We start from the raw sequence: 16,658 nt of genomic DNA on the forward strand, positions 1-16,658 counted from the left end.
GAAATTTGCAAAAAATGGCATTTTGGGCGCCCTGGGGCTTCCTGAGGGGGCGCTATATCTTTTTCATGAAGGCGCAGCACAAATCGGCAACTTGGCAAATTTGCAAAATGCAAAGTTTCTCTTGGGCCCTGCTGAGGGCGCCAAATTGTTTAAGCGACATTTTTTGTAAAGAACTTGTTAGTCGACGACTAACCTCGACTAACCTACAGCTCAGCCCTGCACGCAGAAAAATATTTTGGAGAATCAGCATGTACGAGGTTTGATTCAACAAAATTTTTGTTGAATATAATCAACGCCGATTTTGCGTTAAAACAAACCTTGATTTTCTCAATTCCACAAAAATCATTTGTTGTTTTGAAAAAGTTGCTTTGACGTTTAGCGTTGATTCAACAAAAATCTTGATTTTCAAATCAACAAAACGTTTTGTTGATTCAAATATGCCTTATTTTTCTGCGTGTAAGAGTACTAAGTCTAGTCTTAACTTACCAAGCCGCGCTGGCATAGTGGTTAGCATTTCTGTCTACCAATCCAAAGGACGGGGGATCGAACCACGGCTCGAGCAATTTTGATCTCTAATTTTTTTCAGAGTTTCAAGAATTTATAATTCCTTTACTTTCTTGTTGGGAGCAGATGGGAATCGGACTCGCTTACAAAGTGAACAACGTAACCAGTCAGCTACGGCTGCTCTAATCTAAGGTGAAGTTTGTATGGGAAAAATCGGAAAATGTATGAAAAAAACAAATTTTCTTACGGGTTAGTCTGCATGTTAAGCTGCATGCATCCAAATATTCCCAAATGTGAGATACTCATTGGAAATTTTGTGAAATATATCATGATCATTGTACAGTATGGCCCATAAAAAATGCGACATTGTTATTAGGTGTAAATCGGGACTATTTTTACTATTTATGATGTATGTAGCATGTGTACATGTTGAATAGGTTCAAAACAAACAATCAATGCATTTAAAACTATTCCCTTAGCATACAATAAGTTATAGCTCATTGAAAATTATAAATTTGCCAATTTGCTCTACGCCCAGGCCATATAAAGAAAAACATACTTTTTTCATGTTGGTCGATCTGGATAGCCTATTATGGTATTTTTATGGACTAAAAGTATACAGCCTTCAAGGTTACTGTTTTTGAGAGTTGTAAGAGTTAGTTCCACCGAATTTTACGCATTCTATTTACCAGTTATAGTAAAATAGTGAACTTTTCAAAAATATCCCGATTCTGAAAATGCATCATTTTTTGGGATTTTTTGGAGCCTGCAATGTTTCAACGCAAAAAATAAATGCTACTAATGATTGTAATTGATACTAACAGATGCTCTGATGTGACTTTTAACAATATAAAGCCGCTGGGTACGCTTTTGAGCCATCGACAACGGTTTCAAGTTATTGATTTATTTCGACAGAATCACACAAAATAATAACCAAAATGGCATTTTTCACACAAATTACCAATTTTAACAAAATTAAAAAAACTTCTTGATTGGGCGTATTTTAGAAGGACTTCTAATTATGCTTTCGGCACATAGTTGGATATTTTAAACTGTTTCGTTTTTGAAATAAAAATTATTTAATTAGGGTAAATATTGTTCCAAAAATACATTCATAATTGTAGACCGCCTGTACACAGTTTTGGTGAACTGCAAAAAACTATCATGACGATATCTTCAAAACATACTAAACTAACACCATAATACATAAAAAATCTGATTGTTAAATAAATTTAAGAATGGCACCACTTTTTCTGTGAAAAAATGCACATGTCGCATTTTTTTATGGGCCATACTGTAGAACATACCAAAGGTGTAAAACTCAACGACTGTAAGCGATTTAAAAATTCATTTTTGCATGAAAAACATTTTATTCTCCAACTTCTGGCTCGGATTGACACATGCCGATTTTTGCCGTTTCCGTCTTTGTTGCCTCCCGATTGTGTGTGTTTTTCGGTCCGGGCAGTTTCGCGTTTTCGCATTTTATTTGGTTTTATCTTTCCACATCCGGCTGCCAAATAACCGGGAATAGTCTCATCCGCATACTCCGACTGTTTGCCTTGAGAATGCATAATACACCACACCATTAAACAAAATTTATTGATTATTGGGTCGCATCATCATCCTCTATGTTGAATCCTGGCCATTACCCTTACCCACTAACAAAATCCCAAGTAGAAGTAGTTTTCCGGCACACGTGGGGGTGTGGATATCGTATAGATCCCACCCTTTGTAGCAACCTGTGCTATCTAACATTCCCGTCCCAATCCCCCGAGACCTACAAACTGACATGGTGGGCGCCGTTGGTGGCCAACGACTGTTTCCTATTAGCAACGGCTCTAGTTTTGATGATCGTGATGTTTTATCTTTTCAGCGCATTCATGCATGTTGTTGATAAGTAGGCTTAGTGATTTTTCACGCTCGAAAATAGCAAATTTCACGGGGACCTCTATTTCAAAACACCAAATTTCACGCATATTTCGCGGAACGTGAAAAATGTTAAAATAACTCTGAAAATTTTAAGTCTAAATCACAGAAACTACTCTTTTAGCTTCATTTTACATTATTCTTCACTTAATTAAAAAAAAATGAACTGCTTTTTTAATATTCGACGAATAAAGCTAAAAAGTTTTAGCTGATTTGCTTCTGTTTTATCAGTTTACATTTTTTTGAATTTCAAATCAAAGCAAGATTTGACAATCTTGTCCAGCCAAAATGAATAAAATAGTTTGAATTTTCTGCGACATTTAATCCATTCAAAATATTTTTTAAGGATTTCTTCTCATTTTAAAAAGTTAATTTATCAATAGGCAAAAATACTAAAATTTTTTAACTTTCACGAGGATCATCCACCCAAATAATCAAATAACGTTAAAATTAAACAGGACTCTGAAAAAAATCTGAAATATTTTTCAAATGTGATTTCAAAGATAAAAAATACTCTTCATTTTATTTTCAGTAAAACAAAGCTTGAATCTTTTAATTTCTTTTGAAATTATTTTTCTTCTATTCATTACTTGTTTTTATTAGGTCCTTTTAGGTGCTGTGGATTTTGAAATTATACATTTAAAAAAAAATAGTAGTAACATTTTACTACAGCGAATGAAAACAATACTAAATTTAGGTAGTTTCAAAAAAACTAAAAAATCTGAATAGTTCTTGAAATAGTTCAAAGTAAGTTAATCAATTGAAATTACCTACACAGAAAAAACCTGTAGATTTTGGTAATATTACATCTGGGAAGGGGTACATCTTTTATGTCAGAAAAAAGGTGTAATTTTACCACTTTTCTGGTGTAATGTCACTTTTTCTGTCTAAATTGAGGTAAAATTACATCATAAAAGAGGTCATATTCAACCTTCCAAAATTACAGCTTCCAAATTAACATTATTTTTTACTGTGTGAATAACCTCTGTAGAAGTAATATTTATTACGATTTCATTTGAAAAAAAAAATTCTGAAAATTGATAAATTTCAAGAATTTTACATCGTCCGCGAAATCGTCAAAATTCAATAACCCTTTATTAGTAATTGAACATGCACTTGCTTTATTCTACTCTAGTTCTTATGATTATTTTCATTCCTTTCCGTTTGATAAAATATTTTGAGAAAAATCTTAGCAGTTTCACACAAACATAAAATTTCACGGGATTTCGCGGAAAAAGCCAAATTTCGCGGATGTCATGCTGTCCGCGAAATCGTGAAATTTCACTAACCCTATTGATAAGGGAAACATCATTTGATCGTTTAAGCGTATGGTCGGTTGTATTGATAGGATATTACGGTCCTGTTCAGCAACGGAGAAGGACAACCATGGGTGGTCTCTCATGCTCATGCTCATGCTCAACTTCTGGCTCGGATTGACACAAATGCTTCAAATAACCAGGCTTGCAACTACACCACCAAGAGGTATAATTAGGAATGTGTTTAAAACATTTATTTTGTAGAAAGTAACTTGCTTCGGGCCAACTGCTGTTTCGATTTGAAATATTATTTTAAAACTTCTACAGCAGATACTCCACGCGCATGCGCCAACTATGCGTATAAGGTACAATAGTGAGTGCCAGCCAGTGAGTTGTGATGCGATGTTTTTAACAAATCTCACTTCTCAGCCCTCTTCGTTCTGCGGCACATCACCGTTTTCAGTCTCATCGTAGCCGGCTTTTTATAAATTTCGTAGCATCACGGTGAGCGACGTCAATCCCGAATGAGAGCCATCATCGTACGGAAACTTCAGAGTAGTGTTGTGAAATTCAGTGTAAGTACATGTTTGGTACCTTTGGTCTCTGCAAGTTGATTATTTTTTTCGGGTGCAAATGGTTAATCGTACTAATTTCGGCGTAGTTGTTGCAGTCGCATTTATTGCTGTATGATTTTTTTTTTATTTTCTTTATTATGTAATTGGTTTGTGTGTAAATATTTTGGTTCTTGTTTTTATTTTTGTCTTTTTTACAACACCATTCTGAAATATTTTGGTATTTTTGAAGAAGATCTTTTTTAATATGCTTTCATTGTAATCATTACATTAAATGTTTGTGTGGTTTACCTTATGTTTGCTGTATCAATCACAGGTCATGTTAATATATTTGCTCATTTGAGTGTTTGCTGATAACGACCCCGCTGGAATTGATTTTTTATCTGTTTGTTTCCCGTAAAGCACGTAATATTGACTATTTTTTCTGCTGTATCATTAGACTATTTCAAGGTTACATATGAATCATACATGTCAGATAATAGTGTAATCAACTTGTGTTTAGCAGTATCACGCTAGGCCTCGGCCGCACTTGTCGATTCCCTCATAATTGATTCAAATCTTATCCACTTAGTACTGCGGCTATCGATACAAGTACACGGGCTCAGAAATGGCGGAGGAATCTACTTCGGACTACAAGAAGGCATCGTCGGTGTACGATTTCACGGTAAAGGATGGCCAGGGAAACGACATCAGCTTGGAGAAGTACCGCGGCAAGGTGCTGCTGATCGTTAACATTGCGTCGCAGTGTGGTCTCACCAAGGGAAACTATGCCGAGCTGACGGAATTGTCCAAGAAGTACGAGGATAAAGGTACCTCAACACTAATGTAAAAATTAGTTCAGTTTTATTAACAAAAACCAACATCTTTCTAGAATTCAAAATTTTGTCGTTCCCGTGCAATCAGTTTGGTTCTCAAATGCCCGAGAAGGATGGAGAAGAAATGGTGTGTCATTTGAGGAGCGCAAAAGCTGAGGTTGGAGACGTGTTCGCGAGGGTGAGTTTATTTGTTTTATTTTTGGTAGATTTAATTACACTAAAAATTCATTGCCTTCGTCACTCCATACCTTTAGTGAGGTGATTGGAGCAAAGGCGTCTATGCGAAGTGTCCCTACATCCGCTACACATATCCGGTGCTTAAGGAGGGAGAGGGCATTATTTTTATTCTTAGCGCCGGTATTTGTAGCAGTTCACCTAGCGCTCACATTCGATTCCATGACCAAGTTGCCTGTGGGTATGGAGATTATACATCATACAAAAATCCTTCGCTTTAGAATAACTAGGTACTTGGTCTCAGATTTTTAAATTTTTCATGTATTACTGGCCTGTTCACATAAATGTCCCATATGCATTTTCATCATTTTTACGTTATTGGAGCAGTTTGGTTCAAAATCGAGTGTTTTTTCGCACAGTACAGAGCGGATTCACTAATTCGGATTGAACTGCATTCGAATGAGCGATTCAAAATTCGCTAATTCGAACGACTGACAGCCAGTGATGTCAACCATCGCGACGCTCATTTTTTGTTCGCGGCATATTTTTCGTTTATAGTGCTTTTTAGTTACGGAATTCGACAAAATGGTGTTCGAAGCACTTGTAGAACCCACCAACAGCAACATTTCTTCAGAAAATTGTATAGCGGTAAAATTCATACGCAAAAAGTTACAAGACGATTCCAGACCTCAGGACCAATGGTTCGCGATGCTTTCGGTTGCCTAACGCGTTTTTGGTTGTAACTTTTTTTTGTTTTCATCAAAAATCAATACTATGTTCAGCAAAGTTGTACGATTTGGTGTGTTCTACAAGTCCTTCATACACAACTTTGTCAAATTCCGTAACTGAAAAGCACTACAAACAAAAAATGTGCCGCGAACCAGAAATAAGCGTCGCGATGGTTGACATCACTGCTGACAGCTGTTGTCAAATAATGGTGTTGAAACGGCAGCATCAGTTTGACAACTGGTTTTGACGGTTGAGTGCTTTTTTTTAATTTGACTACGTTCGAATTAGCGGGCATTCGAATTAGCGGACATCCGATGTAGCGAAATTCGAATTACCGAATTCGTTCTGTACTTTGTTCTGAAAACTGGAGGATATCCCGTTTTTCGCGAAATTTCCTGATGTGTAAAACAAACTTGTCTAGTGTTTTTCTCAGCTTACTTTTTTGTATATGGGACTTTTAATGGAATAAGTGCAGTTTAGGCCGTTGCGAATATTTGTTAGAAGTTTATGTCCCTTGAAGCTGAGGTCGACAAGTAAATATAGCTGAATTATAAAGATTTAATACAATATACATATAAATAAACATTGTAATGTTTTCAAGGATTTCTATCTGTATATCAAAACTGAATATTGTTCCTTGAGCTATTTTAGGACTCTGGGGCAAATTTGAGCAAAATTTGAGCAAAATCGGTCAACATTTACCCACTGGTACTCGAAGGTGAAATTTGTATGTGAAAAATTTAATAAAGTATGGAAAACCCAACTTCCTTATGGTTTGGTCTTCACGATGCGCTACTTTCATTTTTTTCCAAAAGTGAGATTCTCATTGCAAATTGCATGCTCTGCAACTTTGTAGAATATACCAAAGCTACAAAACTGAGATGTTATTATCGATTTAAAAAAGCCATTTTAGCTTGAAAAACATTTATTTCGCCAATTTTAGGCTCAATGAGTTAATCTCAACCAATTTCTCTCAAAATAGGAACAGATGCTTGACGTATAGACTTCCATCATTGTTACGATTTTTTGTTCAAAGATATAAATTTTGAGTCGCTTTCAATATTGACAATTTGACAAAATTCCTTCTACTAGTTGTTAAGAATAGTACCCTACACCTGCTGATACTTTTTGGTAACGATTATCTCATTCCTTGTAAAGTTATGGAAATCGTCATTAATCAACTAGGATGTCAATGATTGTACCAATTAATTGTTAAAACACAATTGATTGAGATCAAAAATTCCTTTAGTGGCTTCAAGATGGTAACAACCGGCATATGCAGATTTATTTTGGTGCAGAAAGGAAAATATAGGGGAGAGTGGGGAGACTTGATCCCCGGGGACACTTGATCCCAAGCCTGTATCTCGTCAGCATGTTGGTAAAACAATTAGCTTTGTTCTAGAAAGTTGTGCGATATTGACTAAAACTTATTGTAGAAAACAAAGAAAAAAAAATAAAAAATGATTCGATTGAGTTACACACATTTTTCTAAAAAGTGCTGCAAAAAACTTCCAAGAGATCTTTTTTCTTTGTTTTGATAAGTATAGAAAACACTCAAAAATTATTCAAAAAAATATGTTTTATGCATGAATTGTTTGATAAACATACCAACTCCAAACCCCTCACGCATTTGACGTTAAATTTATCGTCATACTATTTTTAACAATCAATTGTTTAAAAAAGTGCGTTTAGGGAGACTTGATCCCTGCATTTTTTAAGTCACTGGAATCAGCCTCAAGATTAAATAATTGGGCTGGGTTTTCGTACATAGTTTCCTTTAGTATAGTTGTACATAACTTACTGCAGTTTGAACAATTTTGCAAAAGTTTTGTAAACAAAACTTACCAGGTTTTGTAAACATGCTCAATTTTGATCTAAAAAAGAAAATTTAAAGTTTTTAAATATTTTACATGCTAAACTTGTTATATTTTGAACACAAACGTACAGGTTTAATGTGAAATTGCTGTATCTTATAGAAAATTAAAAGTTTGGATGAATAAGAAACATTTTGCTTAAGATTTCTTCAAAATGTTGAAAGGGGGATCAAATTACCCCCAACATTTTGAAAATGCCGGTTTAAAATATTTTTTTAAAAGGCTTGGCATTATTCGAAGAGTTTATCTGATGAAATACCCTTATCAGCCAAACATAGTTGAATGTTTAAGCTTTCAATTCATGCAAAAAGATCATAGTTTTGTGAGAAATTGACAGAGTTATGTGCGATACAAAAAAGGGGATCAAGCCTCCCCACTCTCCCCAACCAATTTTAATCACACTGAGCAGTTCGATCAATTCTAATCACTTTTGCCGTTTTCCGCTATTAAATCATCATTTTCAGATGTATCAACAATGATTAGTTGCTTGCTCACTTCTATTTGAGCTATTTATTGCTTTGGAACAGTCAAAAACACTTTATTTAAGCTGTAATTCATGATCAAAGTGCTGATAGGCCGATAATAGAAATAAGCCGAGAAAGCGTATAGTTCCCCTACATCGGTGTTTTTTTGAATACAGCGATAGTTGTTCAACTCTATATATTACTCGATATTTTCAGCACTCGTCCTATTTATCCAACAGGGTCAGGGCCTCGCCACACTCTGCTGCAAAAATCATCTGTATTTCACATTTTAACCATTCTTTCCTGTAACATTTTCCAGGTCAACGTCAACGGCGACGAAGCCGACCCGCTGTACAAGTACCTGAAGCACAAGCAGGGTGGTAGCTTGGGCAGCTTCATCAAGTGGAACTTCACCAAGTTCCTAGTCGACAAGGCTGGTCAGCCGGTGGGCCGTTTTGCGCCGACCACCAACCCGCTGGACATTGTGAAGGATATTGACAAGCTGCTGTAGAGAGTTGCTGTGAGCGATAATATTTCCCAGTAGATGTGATTTTTATTAACTGCACCGCTTTTGCATTTTTTGTTGTTGAATTTTGTCCGATATTAAAAATATTCAAATTTGATGCTTTAAAATAAAAAAATAAAAATAAAATAAACCACAGCATTATTTTTCGTCTCCCACTAAATAGAGAGTTGTTTTATTTCCTCCTGTTTGGGATATCCAAAGTTTTTGCAAACATTACGTGTCCGAAAGCACAGTTGTATTTTTCCACCCGTTCCATAGTAAAGATGGGTCGATTTCTTTTTCGTCAGTGACCTCCGGCTCGGAACTGTTCGGTTTGTCGTATGCCGAACTTCTAATGAATATGCAATCGCTAGGCTGACTTCCCTTGCTTATTTATTTCTATCGCATGTGGAACCATGTTTAGTATTAAAGTTAAGTTTGTGACGAATGGTGGGAAGCACCTGGATCGTTATCGGCATTTGTGAAAAATAGAGAAAAAAAAAACGTAATGATGCATTTTATCATGAGAAACAATTGTGCAAACTGAGTGGAAGTGATAAGCTCTTTTTGATTTGATTTAAGTGTAGCATTTGATTCAGCATATCTGTGCCCGACAGGATCATAAAATTCAATTTTTCGCCTAAAGCAACATTCTACTATAATTATAACAGCTTGCAGAAAAACACCCTCCCACAAAAAAAATATTATAATTGACGTGAACATCATTTTTGGGACCTGATTATGCGAATAGTGATTCATTTATTTTACAAAGAAAATCTCACCACCAAAAGAGTTACGCTTGAATTGAAAGTTTTTCCACTGACTGTTGCATTTTTTTTAGCATCATCATGCATGGGGCACGATTTTAATTAAAACAGTTCTACATTATTACCTTAACGTCCAGAGCTTTTTACTTGTTTAAAATATTGTAAATGAATAAATTTTGGACCAATATCTCTGGAATAGCTTCACTTTGGCCCACACATATTGGATCCATGCAAAATTTTAAAAAATGTGCACTAGTCCTTCACCAGTGTCTGCCGGTGTGGATCAATCGGACCACGCACTGGACTCACAATCCAGAGTTCGCCAAGTCCAAAAGTATTGATTTTAACGCAGTTTGAAAAATCAGTTAATAAATCTTTCCCTGTTCCTGAGGGGAACACTAGGGTGTAATATGGTTGTATGGAAAAAAAATAAGAGTCCGGTTTTGATATAGCATAAAACGTGGATTTGATAAATATAAAAATCAAAAAAATGATTTTCTCTATACAAATTTATATGGAAAATTGAACGCTTTGCGCAAAGTGAGGACTAAACCAATCGGTCCCAAACTTTGGGGAGTTGTTTAGGACCCCAAAAGGAACTGAAAAAGAGCTGTGCTGGAAAATCGATTTTGATATTACACCCTAGGGGAACACCCGTGAAGAGTATCGAAGCCGGCATTTACAAAGCGGATTCAGTGACAGTTTATTAATCAACTTAATGTTAACATTGTCTTCCTAAGGTCCAGTTTATGACCTTCCCTTTATTAAGCAATCGATTCCAGAAGGGAAAAGATCACCAGTTGTGTTAGTCCGAACCGGGATTTGAGCCCCGAAGGTCTAAATGACTCGTAAACATTTTTTGTTTAATCTAAAATGCCTTTGTGTCAGTTGTGCCAGCTTGTAAAAATTGTGTTCAATTATTTTCCCGATTATTCTTTACGTTTTGGTACGTAAAAAAGCTTGTACTTTATCAATATGGATGAAGCTTGGTCAAAAGTTAGTTTATATGTTTCCTGAACATGTGCAAAAAGAAGCAGTTTAAAATATTCTCCGAGAAGTTCGATGTCAAAGTTTTGGTGCTCTGGTGCTACCAGGAAAACGTAAGAAACCGCTTCTGGTGTTCAGAAATCAAATCGAAAAGGACATTTCTAATTAAATAGGTGTGTGATCTTCATACACTCTTAAACATGGCCGGCTGCAAAACTGTTGGAAAATATAACTTAATATTTCACCCTGTGCAAACGTGCGAGTTGTAAATGGTTTTAAGGCAAAACCTGTTTTAACAACATTCAAAAATTATGGGTTGAAAGTTGTTAAAACATTTTTTACCGCAAAACATGTTATAATTCACCTCCCTGTCATTGGAGAATTACATTACAACTTTTGCCGTTCAAAATAAACCAATGTCACAGTGACCGAAGTCTCAAGTCTTTAGATTTTGAATGGCACAATCACTGTAATGTTTAATACCGAATTTTACTTCGACAAGTTCATTTGAATTTTGATTAATGTATATAACTTGTTTACTATTTATTAAAAGAGTTTAAATACAGTACTTTGTGTTAAAATGTAAAGTTTGGTTTTTTATACATTAGGCCGATGCAAATATTTAAAAAAGTTTTTGTCCCTCGGCCCTGGCCGATGTCAAGGGGGGGGGGGGGGCAAAAAAATATAAAAATTTAAATAACAAGCCATAGTCTTCACATTTAAATAAAAAAAAGTGTTTTAAAATGCATTTTACACTAGTTCAGTAGTTTTGCAATCTCTAGTTTTCAAAAAATCTAAGATCTGACAAAAATAAAAATTGTATCGAAAAAAAGATTTTGCATCGAAATTTTTAGGATTTATCTTCGACATCACTGGCGTCGTGTAGGCCAGATCCTTGCACATCTTTTGGTATACATTGAACATTGAACATTGAAGTTTGGACTGCCCTTAAGATATCCATCGCACCTCGCGACGCCCGAGACGCCATTTGATTTTGCTGGGACCGATTTTTCGAAAAATTTCCAAACTTTGGAGATCGTTACCGAGCTCCAGGGTGCTTCAAACTTCAATGTTATATATACCAAAAGATGCGCAAGGATTTGGCATACACGCCAGTAATGTCGAAGATAAATCCTTCAATGGCCTAAATTAAAATAAAAAAACTAACTTAATCCACCTATGTGGTTGGAGCCTTCCTCACAACAGTGGCTGTACACAAGTTTCATCTATTTTTCAGATCCGGCTTCCAAAAAGTACATCGATATCACTTAAGTGGCCATATCTCGAGACAGGGTTTCCAGATCTTCAATGTTTTGGGCTCGTTGGAAAGGTTTTTTGATAACCTAACCAACGATGGGTCGGATGATGGATCCGGACAAAGTTTACATACATTTAAGTGAGATCCGGCTTCAGAAAAGTACATAAATGTCACCTAAGTGGCCATATCTCGAGACAGGGTTGCCAGATCTTCAATGTTTTAGACTCTTTGGAAAGGTCTTTTGATAACCTAACCAACAATAGGTCGGATGGTGGACCCGGACATAGTTTACATACATTTAAGTGAGATCCGGCTTCAAAAAAGTACATCAATATCACTTAAGTGGCCATATTTCGAGACAGGGTTGCTAGATCTTCAATGTTTTGGGCTCGTTGGAAAGGTTTTTTGATACCCTAACCAACGATTGGTCAGATGATGGATCCGGACAAAGTTTACATACATTTAAGTGAGATCCGGCTTCAGAAAAGTACATAAATGTCACCTAAGTGGCCATATCTCGAGACAGGGTTGCCAGATCTTCAATGTTTTAGACTCTTTGGAAAGGTCTTTTGATAACCTATCCAACGATGGGTCGGATAGTGGAACCAGACATAGTTTACATACATTTAAGTGAGATCCGGCTTCTAAAAAGTACATCAATATCACTTAAGTGGCCATATCTCGAGACAGGGTTGCCAGATCTTCAATGTTTTAGACTCTTTGGAAAGGTCTTTTGATAACCTAACCAACAATAGGTCGGATGGTGGACCCGGACATAGTTTACAAACATTTAAGTGAGATCCGGCTTCAAAAAAGTACATCAATATCACTTAAGTGGCCATATTTCGAGACAGGGTTGCTAGATCTTCAATGTTTTGGGCTCGTTGGAAAGGTTTTTTGATAACCTAACCAACGATGGGTCGGATGATGGATCCGGACAAAGTTTACATACATTTAAGTGAGATCCGGCTTCAGAAAAGTACATAAATGTCACCTAAGTGGCCATATCTCGAGACAGGGTTGCCAGATCTTCAATGTTTTAGACTCTTTGGAAAGGTCTTTTGATAACCTAACCAACGATGGGTCGGATAGTGGAACCAGACATAGTTTACATACATTTAAGTGAGATCCGGCTTCAAAAAAGTACATCAATATCACTTAAGTGGCCATATCTCGAGACAGGGTTGCCAGATCTTCAATGTTTTAGACTCTTTGGAAAGGTCTTTTGATAACCTAACCAACAATAGGTCGGATAGTGGACCCGGACATAGTTTACATACATTTAAGTGAGATCCGGCTTCAAAAACGTACATCAATATCACTTAAGTGGCCATATTTCGAGACAGGGTTGCCAGATCTTCAATGTTTTGGACTCATTGAAAAGGTCTTTTGATAACCTAACCAACGATGGGTCGGATAGTGGAGCCAGACATAGTTTACATACATTTAAGTGAGATCCGGCTTCAAAAAAGTACATCAATATCACTTAAGTGGCCATATCTCGAGACAGGGTTGCCAGATCTTCAATGTTTTAGACTCTTTGGAAAGATCTTTTGATAACTTAACCAACAATAGGTCGGATGCTGGACCCGGACATAGTTTACATACATTTAAGTGAGATCCGGCTTCAAAAACGTACATCAATATCACTTAAGTGGCCATATTTCGAGACAGGGTTGCCAGATCTTCAATGTTTTGGACTCATTGAAAAGGTCTTTTGATAACCTAACCAACGATGGGTCGGATAGTGGAGCCAGACATAGTTTACATACATTTAAGTGAGATCCGGCTTCAAAAAAGTACATCAATATCACTTAAGTGGCCATATCTCGAGACAGGGTTGCCAGATCTTCAATGTTTTAGACTCTTTGGAAAGGTCTTTTGATAACCTAACCAACAATAGGTCGGATGGTGGACCCGGACATAGTTTACATACATTTAAGTGAGATCCGGCTTCAAAAACGTACATCAATATCACTTAAGTGGCCATATTTCGAGACAGGGTTGCTAGATCTTCAATGTTTTGCGATCGTTGGAAAGGTTTTTTGATAACCTAAACAACGTTGGGTCGAATGATGGACCCGGACATAGTTTACATACATTTAAGTGAGATCCGGCTTCAAAAAAGTATATCAATATCACTTAAGTGGCCATATCTCGAGACAGGGTTGCCAGATCTTCAATGTTTTGGACTCGTTGAAAAGGTCTTTTGATAACCTAACCAACGATGGGTCGGATGATGGACCCGGACATAGTTTACATACAGTTAAGTGAGATCCAAATATATGTGAAAACACATTTTTATACATAACTTTTGAACTACTTATCGAAACTTCAATCTGTATAAAACTCGATCTATGGGACCCTAAACCAAGTCGAATGCAACAAGTTCGGGTCAAATCGGTTCAGCCAGTGCCGAGAAACATGAGCTAGTTTGTTGGTCACATACATACATACACACACACATACACACACACATACACACAGACATTTGTTCAGTTTTCGATTCTGAGTCGATATGTATACATGAAGGTGGGTCTACGACGTTTTTATAGGAAGTTCATTTTTAGAGCAGGATTATAGCCTTACCTCAGTGAGGAAGGCAAAATATGGGTTAAATCCTATTTCAAATTCAAATGCAAAGCGCCAGCTCCTGTTATGTCCAAACTAGCTCATGTTTGGGATTTGGGCTCAGTATGCCTACCGGAACAAATCCATGAATGCCCGCCAAAAAGTTATACTCTAATGACCCATATTAAAATCTGGATTATTTTAAGGACAAAATTTTTTTGCCATAGTTTGATATCATCTAAAACAGTTTGATAATGCTCAATAGGGTGGTTCATATCCGAGCTTCTTCTGGGCTACCCGCTGGAACCAAAGATTCGCCCATCACTAGGCTTAATTCCAAATTTAAGCTCTTTCTAAACACAGGAACCCCTCCCTCTAAGCCCATAAAATTCGCATGGGAAAAATTGTCAAAATGTATGGAGAAAAGCAACTTTTTACTTTTTTACAAGTGGAGGGCGCCATAGTTTTCCGATTCTTATCATTTCTCAGATGTAGAACCTTCCTCAACTTTCTCGAAGATACCATATTTTTAGGGTTTTTTTACCCGCGCAACATATCAGGTGCACTGTCAGGTAGACAAGCAGGCAAGTGAGCACGCACATGCTCAAATACATCATTGCTTTTTCTTGGCTTTTGCTGACAATTTTCGGAAGCTAAAAATATGGTGTCTTCGGGAAAGTTTTTCCAATTTTATTGTAGGTTCTACATCTGAGAAATGGTAAGTATCTCTACTGGTTGAAAAACGGAAACAGACTTAGAGGGAGGGGTTCCCGTGTTCAGAAAGAGCTCAAATTTAGAATTTGGCCAATCAGGAAGAAGCTCAGATTTGGACCACCCTGATGCTCAATGATCTCAAACATCATAGATTTTGCTGGCACCAAAATGGAAGCCAAAACCATATTCGACTTTTCGGCTGTGGACCTCAACGGGAACGAAGTCAGCCTCAGCAAGTACAAAGGAACGCCTTGCTTGATAGTTAACTTTTCCACCAAGGATGCGGCGTGTGAAAAAGTGTTCAACATCCTAGCGTCACTGCACAAAAAGTATCACAACGAAACCAGACAAGGTTTGTGGGCCGCGGCGTGCTGGGAATTATCAATCATGATCGCATTTTTTTATTGGTGCCTTTATTCTTCGACAGATCTAAACATTCTGCTGTTTCCATGCTTCCAATTCGGCGCCAGTGAATCTGCGAACGAAATTTTCGCCTTTTTCGAGAGCAACAGCAATCGCCAGGTTGGAGATGTTTTTGCTGAGATTGAAGTGAGTACTCTACCGGCCTGCGGCTAACCATTTTGACCTAAAAGGATAAGCTCGTTATTGACACCGGGCCGGATATGGTCAGGCGGGAAATGTATGGCAGTTGTTTTTCACGGTTTCCAACATTTTTTTGTGTGTTGGTTGAGCTACATTTCCCATAACTTGCATGCGGTGGTGATGGGTGGCATTCGATGTCATCTCAATTAGAAGTGCGATCCGTTTTTGGCGGCAGCGTGATTAATCGATGATTTCCTTATTGCTCTCTCATTACCAGGTCAATGGCTCTAAATGTACGCAATTGTACCAGTTCTTGAAGCAGAAAAAGCGAGGAAACTGTGGGGCGTTTATCAACTGCAACTTTACGATGTTTCTGACCGACCGAAATGGGGTTCCCGTTGAGCGATTCGGGACAAACGTGCATCCCTATTTGCTGGAGGATGTGATCGATCAGCACTGTCGATAATCGTTGAGACGGACGTCAAATGTATGTTGGAATAGCTAAGTGAATATGGAAATCTCTAATAAAGTCTAATTTTACCGACAATTTATTTGCATTTATAAAAAAATATCACACATTTACATAATTGTTTTAATGCATCAAAACATGAGAGTGTAGTAGCACGTTAGTAACCTCTTTTTTGTTTCTAAAGGTTCTATGTAGAGAGTCTATTAGAGAACGGTCATCTCAAACCAAAAGTACCAATCGAAGCACAAGAACTGGCAAACGGAGGTACCAATCGAGTAAAATCCTTTTGTCTTATGCTTGATTGGTACCTCCGTTTGACAGTTCTCGTACTTCGATTGGTACTTTTGGTTTGAGATGGCCGTTCTCCGAGTCTTTACCCCAAATTTTAGACGACATGGGCGCAACTGGTAATGAAAACATTCCTGACTCGATTATCCGAAGCCTCGAATATCTGAAATTTGAATATCCGAAGGTTTGTAGGAGACTTCAGATAATTGAATCACGAACAAAAAATATGTTTTTTCGTATTT

General features: G+C 37.0%; 2 protein-coding genes across 4 annotated transcripts; both read left to right on the plus strand.

The window, feature by feature from the left end:
- Positions 1-4,115: 4,115 nt before the first annotated feature.
- LOC6037564 (probable phospholipid hydroperoxide glutathione peroxidase) lies at positions 4,116-8,970 on the plus strand. Of its 2 annotated transcripts, none has more exons than XM_038263844.1 (4): positions 4,116-4,261; positions 4,830-5,067; positions 5,130-5,251; positions 8,634-8,970. In XM_038263844.1, the coding sequence occupies exons 1-4, from the start codon at positions 4,211-4,213 to the stop codon at positions 8,823-8,825; spliced, it is 603 nt and encodes a 200-aa protein (XP_038119772.1). In that variant the 5' UTR covers positions 4,116-4,210; the 3' UTR covers positions 8,826-8,970. The 2 variants fall into 2 exon arrangements, with proteins under 2 accessions (XP_038119772.1, XP_038119773.1); XM_038263845.1 differs by having other exon boundaries at positions 4,250-4,370; positions 8,634-8,966.
- A 286-nt stretch (positions 8,971-9,256) lies between these two features.
- Positions 9,257-16,206, plus strand: LOC6037563 (glutathione peroxidase). 2 transcript variants are annotated; one of them, XM_038263846.1, is made up of 4 exons: positions 9,257-9,324; positions 15,268-15,468; positions 15,544-15,665; positions 15,937-16,206. In XM_038263846.1, exons 2-4 carry the CDS (start codon positions 15,285-15,287, stop codon positions 16,123-16,125), a joined length of 495 nt encoding a protein of 164 aa, XP_038119774.1. In that variant the 5' UTR covers positions 9,257-9,324; positions 15,268-15,284; the 3' UTR covers positions 16,126-16,206. The 2 variants fall into 2 exon arrangements, with proteins under 2 accessions (XP_038119774.1, XP_001847461.1); XM_001847409.2 differs by lacking the exon at positions 9,257-9,324 and adding an exon at positions 14,868-15,120.
- The last annotated feature ends 452 nt before the right edge of the window (positions 16,207-16,658 follow it).

Source organism: Culex quinquefasciatus, chromosome 3, assembly GCF_015732765.1.
Source record: "Culex quinquefasciatus strain JHB chromosome 3, VPISU_Cqui_1.0_pri_paternal, whole genome shotgun sequence".
Classification (NCBI taxonomy): domain Eukaryota; kingdom Metazoa; phylum Arthropoda; class Insecta; order Diptera; family Culicidae; genus Culex; species Culex quinquefasciatus.

Coding starts and splice junctions, on each gene's coding strand:
- LOC6037564 (XM_038263844.1), top strand. CDS start 4,211: ATGAGAGCCATCATCGTACGGAAACTTCAGAGTAGTGTTGTGAAATTC. Junction 4,262..4,829: donor GTAGTGTTGTGAAATTCAGT/GTAAGTACATGT, acceptor TTATCCACTTAG/TACTGCGGCTATCGATACAA. Junction 5,068..5,129: donor CAAGAAGTACGAGGATAAAG/GTACCTCAACAC, acceptor ACATCTTTCTAG/AATTCAAAATTTTGTCGTTC.
- LOC6037563 (XM_038263846.1), top strand. CDS start 15,285: ATGGAAGCCAAAACCATATTCGACTTTTCGGCTGTGGACCTCAACGGG. Junction 15,469..15,543: donor TCACAACGAAACCAGACAAG/GTTTGTGGGCCG, acceptor ATTCTTCGACAG/ATCTAAACATTCTGCTGTTT. Junction 15,666..15,936: donor ATGTTTTTGCTGAGATTGAA/GTGAGTACTCTA, acceptor TCTCATTACCAG/GTCAATGGCTCTAAATGTAC.